The sequence below is a fragment of the Gymnodraco acuticeps genome, unplaced genomic scaffold (assembly GCF_902827175.1).
Source record: "Gymnodraco acuticeps unplaced genomic scaffold, fGymAcu1.1, whole genome shotgun sequence".
NCBI classification, from domain to species: domain Eukaryota; kingdom Metazoa; phylum Chordata; class Actinopteri; order Perciformes; family Bathydraconidae; genus Gymnodraco; species Gymnodraco acuticeps.
The window spans coordinates 362,887-370,642 of NW_022991680.1; the positions used below are offsets into that span (position 1 = coordinate 362,887).

General features: G+C 40.9%; 1 protein-coding gene across 1 annotated transcript; it reads left to right on the plus strand.

The window, feature by feature from the left end:
- Nucleotides 1-615: 615 nt before the first annotated feature.
- cldn2 (claudin 2) lies at nucleotides 616-7,076 on the plus strand. Its single transcript, XM_034198748.1, is given in 4 exon segments — nucleotides 616-714; nucleotides 3,099-3,554; nucleotides 5,734-6,308; nucleotides 6,310-7,076. Coding segments are annotated over 2 exon segments (795 nt in total). The 5' UTR covers nucleotides 616-714; nucleotides 3,099-3,554; nucleotides 5,734-5,741; the 3' UTR covers nucleotides 6,538-7,076.
- The last annotated feature ends 680 nt before the right edge of the window (nucleotides 7,077-7,756 follow it).

Genomic DNA, 7,756 nt, shown 5'->3' on the forward strand with positions numbered 1-7,756 from the left:
TCTCATTTTATGGTTTTATTTGCACACACATAAGAAAAATGTAGAAACTTGACATGAGAGGCCAAGGAGCAAAGGGTCTTCCTTCCAAAGATAACAAATACACATCATTTATCAAAAATACAACTAAATAAAAGAAGAAATATAAAACAATCAGTAGACAAAAATCTAAAAGAAATCAAGAACAACAATACAGAGCAAAAGAAAAAGTGAGAACAATAAGTGTATATAATGTATACACACCACAAGATATAAGTAGACATCATATTTTGTTGTAATACCAATTTCCAAGACATGTTCTAAGGATACTTAGGCCGTGATAACTCTCACTCATTGACAGTAAATCGTTGAAGAACTACAGTGTTCGTATGACTAAATAAAGAACCATCAGCCGCCACAACAGAGTAACAAAGAGTCACAAGCTGACCTGAGCCGCCTTCTTAATATGCAGATAATGCCCCTCTGTGATTTATAATAACAGCTCAGTGTTTGAGAGCGTGTGGACGTTGCCCTCTGGTTCTGTGGCGGAGGGGAAGTGACTGGATTACACCATAATCCCATTATGATGCTGCTGCAATGTGGGCGCCGGTCCGAGGGATTAGAAAGCAAACACTGGAGCTTCAGGACGGGATCAGCAGCGAACTGTGTGTCCAGAACCTCTGACACCGATATACACTGACCGATGAAGGAGGGAACATCTGGAGGTACTCTGACATGGTAGGATTTATTTGTTGTTTCCATGTTTTTGATAGCTCTCAGGATCAGCAGCTGATGGAGGATGATGCCAATCAGGCAGCCACGTTTGGTCTCAGTTTAAATGAGCAATACATTCACAATGAAGTACGACAGGATTGTGTACACTGAAAAAACTGAAAGTCGACTCTATTAGGTTGGTTGAAAGCAATACAATTAAGTTGAGCCTGTTTATTTAAACTTGATATTAATGCTTTCAACTAAACCAGTGGTTTTCAAACTGTGGGGCGCGACCCCTGGTGGGTCGCGGAGGTACTGCAGGGGGGTCGCGGGAAGATTTTTTTATTTTATTATTTTCTCCTTTTAGCTTTGTGAAGCACCTTGAGATGACGTGCACCTATATAAATCAAATGTATTATTATTATTATTCAATTGTAATCAAACACTGCTCGAAAATATCTCATCGGTCAGAGAGCTGTGGGCATAATGCTGCCTTTTGCAACATTACTTGTGTGAGATAGGCTTTTTCTGCTGTTGCTGCCATCAAAACCAAATACAGATCAAAGCTGAACATTGAGAATGAACTGAGAGGCATTCTCAAAACAACAGCCCCGCTTTGAGAAGATCTGCGAGGGAAAGCAAGCACACACAAGTCATTGATAAACTAGTGTGGAATAGGAATGGTAAAGTGATGTGATCGTTTGCAACCTGCAGTAGAAATAGTAGTTAATTAATATATTTTCCTTAAAGAAATTTGAATTTAAAAATCTACTACTCAGGGAAGAAGGCCTGCTAGTTTTAATTAGGCCAAATTAATTCACAGTATCTATTACAAGCACTTTTGTTCATGTGTAATCCATAATAAAATATAAAATGATAGTTGGATCTTTGTATCTTCTTATTATTAGCAGAGAAAATGTAATGTTTTTACAACAATATACAATTAATCCTACCAATATAGATGGGAACCGGGTCGGGGGGTCCCGAAAATATTTCCAATACCCAAGGGGGGTCGCGACTGAAAAAGTTTGGGAACCGCTGAACTAAGCTATTACAGTTATGTGAAATCTGTTGACATACAGTAACACATTTAATCAAAAAAGTCAACGTTTCTGTTTTTTCAGTAGATTCTCCAATGTGCCATTCAAAAATAACTAGGTTTGTTTAGACCAGATATGTGTGGATTATGAGACAGTGGGCTCGGGGTGCAGATATGCAACAGGCCCATGATCTTACGGAGTTGCAAGACAGATAGAATGTATAGGTTTTTCTTTCAAAGTTGTTTTGTGGTAATTTTGTTTAATTATCGAGTCACGATTAATTTGATAGTATTTTCATGTCTCTTTGTGGTCACATTAAGTGTAGTTATTTTGTGTATCTTTGTTGAAATGTAGTGTTGATTTGTCCTCACTAAGTGTCACTTCTTAGTCCTTTGGGTCTCTGTGGTCCTTTTGTTTAATTTAATAGTAGTTTCATGTCTCTTTGTGATCACATTGTGTCTTTGTTGACATTTTGTCTAATTAAGTGTATCTTTGGAGACATTTAGTGTTGCTCTGTGGTCATTAAGTGTCACTTCTTAGTCATTTTGGGTCTGTATGGTCATTTTGTGGTACTTTGTGTTCATAGAGTGTCAGTTCTTCATCATTTTGTGTTCACTTTGTATCTCTTTGCAGTCATTTGTGTCTCTTGTGGTTATTTTTGTGGGCGTGATTTATTCATTTCTGTCTCTGTGTCCTTAATTGTTATATTTCACTCTGTGGTCCTTTTGTCTCCTTGTCATCGTTATTTGTCCCTTTGTGGTCTAATCGTCTTGGTCCCTTTGTAGACGTTATACTGTATGTGCAAACACAGATGAATGACAAAGCAAGGTTTGAACAATTGACAAATGACAAAGTGAAGTACCAACACATTGATAACCTCCAGTCTGTCTTTCCGGGGAGAACCTCTCTGTTGTGAATCCCAAAATGAAAGATATGAAAAGGAATAAGACTCGATGAAACTTAATTTAGATAGAAACTAATTATTTCAAGAGTGAAAAAAGATCCTCATTGTCCTTGCTCCAGGCTGGTTAACTCCAGTTCTCATTTTCATTTAAAATACAAAAATGTTCACAAGCTATTTTGGGATTCCTGCGGAGACACTTTCCTCGTAACATGAAAGGATAACTTGTTTTTCTTCCATTAAAGTAATATGACGCCTAAATCTTTTGCTGAATTAAACATTTTCCACTCAACCATAGAGAAAACTAATATCCTGAAATATTCATCTTCTTTCAGGGATCTGCTTCACGTTTATTCTCCAGACTGAGCCGTCTGTTTTGGAGAGATGACCGATGAGAGAATGATTAACCAATGATGATGCATGTGTGTGTGTCACTGTCACCGTGTGTGTGTGTGTGTGTGTGACAGGTGGTGAAGGTCTGGATGAGGGACAGAGATCACACACTTGAGCAGAGACAATGACAGAGGCAGTCACATCTATTATTGCTGCTTTGAGTGGAAAGTCTTTTACAACAGGCGGCATATCAAAACTCAAAGGATTGTATTTCTTCATCAGAAATTGTTTTCTTGGCTCCCTTTGGTCCAACGCAGCCAGCAGGGTAAGTGCTTATTAAAAGTACAGCAGCGACACAACAGCTGCGACTATGTCAAGGTCTGAGGAGGCAGTCAGAGTCTGAGACAGCACGTAGGAAAACACATATTTCTTGTTGCTGGAAGAAGCCGGAAAACAGAAGGAAAACAGGAACATCAGAGGAGGGTCTGAACACCTCTGCTCCATCCTCTGCTCCAGCTGCAACTTCAGATCCTGAACTAAACACAGAATCACACCCTCAACGAGTCTTTCATCAGCTGCTGCAATAACAGGTAATGCATTTCATTTGGCAGCAAGTGTGTGTGTGTGTGTAGTGGTACATATTAATGTTTTGAGTGTATGAGGTACAAGCAGAGGACACATAATGACACACAATGTTCCAACAGGATGTTTCCGTAGTAGATTACTGTCGATATTTTTCAGCATTTCTACGTTTAATTACGCACTTCTCTTTTAACATGTCGGCTAATTTGCTAACATTATGGGAACTGGACAAAGTCAGTTTAAAAGATAATGTTTTATTTGGTTGAAGGGTTTTACAGAGAGGGTTCTGGACATCAAATGGGGTCAAAGACCAAAAAAGTAATCGATTTGTGCCATGTTTTTAAGAATAAAGTGTTGTATAAATGAGCACAAACCACTCTGGAACAATCTGAATATACTGAATATTGATAGGAATGAAACTGGAAGGTTTGATGAATGTAAGGGATGTCAAAGGGGAGATTTCTAACCTCGAATATGAGAAACAGCTAGGTTCAAAATTCTTGTTTCCTTTGTTGACTTTGAGAGTCAAAGGTTTTTACAGATGGGATTTTGGATATCTTTTGTAAATACCGTCAGATTCCTGCTGTTTTTTCGTTTTAAAATGTGATCAAATCCAGGCTATGGATAATAGATAACATACCCCTCATTGGAAACCTAAATAATATAAAAAAGGAATACAAAATGGAAACGTAAAACTGCTAAAGTGGAGATTTCCGTCTCTGAATATGAGAAAAAACGACTTTTGAGAAAACAGTCTTTAGAGATATGTAATGTAAAATTCATGCATTTTCGACACTGCAGGTGTCACCGTGATACATTTTATCACGGTGATACATTTTACCGTAAGTAAATAACGTCCCCTGTTATTTACTTACACTGAAAGTATAGGCATTAATGATTGCTTCTACTTTTCAAAATTGGATTACATTGGCTTGTATACGTTTGTACCTTTACTTAAGAGACATTTTTAATCAATTCAAGAGTGTTACTTGAAATGTTAATTCTACTTTTGAGTAAAACATGTGAGTACTTCTCCCACCACTGCAAATCTAAGCTGTTTACTGACGTGTGCTTGTGTTGCAATAGTGAGTCAGTTCGTCCACCATAACGTCTGTATCAGCGTTTCTGATTTGAAACCTACAGCAGTGGGTTTGTTTAGCCTCACTCGGTCAGTGACAGGTGGCTGGACTCTGCCAATGTTTTCCAGACAGTTAATGCCGAGGTAACGCCGTATGTTACACACTGTCATTAACAGAAGACGAGTAAAGACCTCTCACGTCGTAAACAGTAATTTTGAGTGAGATAACAGCCATTTCTGACATCGCCCTCTCAGGGAAAATAATGACAAAATGATATCAACAAACCAAAATGGCAATTACACCAAAATAAATGTCAACACTTATAGAATGTATTCAGCTCATTTGAAAGCTGCGACAGTAAACTTGATACTGTTTGCATTTGATTTCACCTTCTAACAAACATCTTCTATCTACTACTTTATCTTACTTTTTTAAATGTATTTAAGTGTGTTAATCTTATACTTTATGTATACTGTTATTCAAAATGTGTAGCAGTAAAGAAAAATACATTTTCATATGAATGTATTGAAGAAGCAGCCACTCATAAGATGAAAGCATTGTCAAAGAGTATATTGCACATAGTCATCTCTCAACAGCAGTAGTGTTACAGTCTAATAAAGTGAATATGATTGCAGAGATGGTTGTTTGGGGATTTAAAATGCAAATATAGGATTGAAAAAACATTAAAGTGGCTTTGATTTTTATTGAAAGACTATGTTCGGCTGACGTTACGCATCCATTGATTTGTTACAGGAACTCAATTATGACATTCATTATTACATCCACAGTCTAAACACAAAGGACAATGCTTTTGGGTCAGTCCATTAAATAACGTGGCTTTAATTGTGTTGACGGACTAATGTGTTTAGCTTTCTTCAAATTCAATAGCATGGCTTAGAATCTAGATGTTTTACAGGAACTACATTTTGACATTACCTCCATTGTCTAAACACAAACAACAAACAATGACAACATTTTGCTTTTGGGTCTCCTCCTGCCCAGTTCTTCTTGGATGTTGAAATCATTACAGAAACTGAATTTTGACATTATTAAATGCATCCACTGTCTAAACACAAATGTCAATGCTTTCTGCTCTTCTCCATCCCAGTCGTTGCCATGGCGTCGGCGGCTCTGGAGCTGATGGGTTTCTTCCTGGGTCTGCTGGGTCTTTTGGGCACCACGGTTGCCACGGTGCTCCCGTACTGGCAGATCTCGGCGCACATCGGCTCCAACATCGTGACGGCGGTGGCCAACATGCGGGGCCTCTGGATGGAGTGTGTGTTCCAGAGTACGGGGGCCTTCCAGTGCGAGACCTACAACTCCATGCTGGCGCTGCCCCCCAACCTGCAGGCGTCCCGCGCGCTCATGGTCATCTCCGTGGTGCTCTCCATCCTCGCTATAGCCATGGCCGCCCTGGGGATGCAGTGCACGCTCTGCCTGGAGGGGTCCGGAGCCGTGAAGAGTCGAGTAGCAGGAGCCAGCGGGGGGATGTTCTTATCCGCTGGCTTCCTGTCACTCATCCCGGTCGCGTGGACCACCCATGAAGTGGTCCAGACCTTCTACCAGCCCAACGTGCCCACCAGCATGAAGTTCGAGCTGGGGGAGTCTCTGTACGTGGGCCTGGCCTCCTCGCTCATCTCCATGCTGGGCGGGGCGATGCTGTGTGTGTCGTGTTGTGATGAGCAGGGAGGAGGGGGGGGGGGGGAGGAGGCTCGGGGGGGGAGGGTACCCGTATCCTGGGGTCCCGGGACAGGGGGCACGGATGACCTCACAGACCTACCACAACCCCATCCTGCAGGCGGGGGGCGGGAACAGGCTGAGAACCACCAGCCACAGCTCGCAGGCCAGCGCTCAGGCAGGGCAGGGCGGCAAGAAGCCCGCCGCAGGATATGACATCACAGGATACGTCTGAGGCCACTCCGTCACACCTTTAAATGTGGCTCCGTGGCAACTTTTATTATATGTATTTTTGTATTTCTGCGCATTTATGGACAAACTGAACACACAACTTACTCTGTGGGGGGGTCTTTAATTTGTTTAAGGGGCCCTATTATAATTGTTTGGGTTTTCCCTTTCCTGTAGTGTGTTATATAGGTTTTTTGTGCATGTAAATGGTCTGAAAAGGCTAAAATCACTCCCCCCCCCTGCCTGAAAATGCCTCCATTGGACTCCTCTGTTTACTTTCGCAACAAAGTGACATCACTATGTAACACTCGCGCGCTTCCATTAGCTATAGCGTACGTGATAGGCTAAGGGGCGGGACATCTCTAAGCGCTTGATCAATCAGAACAGAGCCGGCCAGCTAACCAATCAGAGCAGACTGGGCTCTGGTTTCAGACAGAGGGTGACAAGAGGTGCTGCAGCACAGACAGTATGAGAACAATAAAGAGCTTTTTGAACATTAAAGCATGGAGACATGTAGAGACACTACATACTGATATACACCTGAACATCAGCAGGAGAGGACTCTTTAAAGTAGAGACACTACATACTGATATACACCTGAACATCAGCAGGAGAGGACTCTTTAAAGTAGAGACACTACATACTGATATACACCTGAACATCAGCAGGAGAGGACTCTTTAAAGTAGAGACTCTACATACTGATATACACCTGAACATCAGCAGGAGAGGACTCTTTAAAGTAGAGACACTACATACTGATATACACCTGAACATCAGCAGGAGAGGACTCTTTAAAGTAGAGACACTACATACTGATATACACCTGAACATCAGCAGGAGAGGACTCTTTAAAGTAGAGACACTACATACTGATATACACCTGAACATCAGCAGGAGAGGACTCTTTAAAGTAGAGACACTACATACTGATATACACCTGAACATCAGCAGGAGAGGACTCTTTAAAGTAGAGACACTACATACTGATATACACCTGAACATTAGCAGGAGAGGACTCTTTAAAGTAGAGACTCTACATACTGATATACACCTGAACATCAGCAGGAGAGGACTCTTTAAAGTAGAGACACTACATACTGATATACACCTGAACATCAGCAGGAGAGGACTCTTTAAAGTAGAGACACTACATACTGATATACACCTGAACATCAGCAGGAGAGGACTCTTTAAAGTAGAGACACTACATACAAAACTTAAACA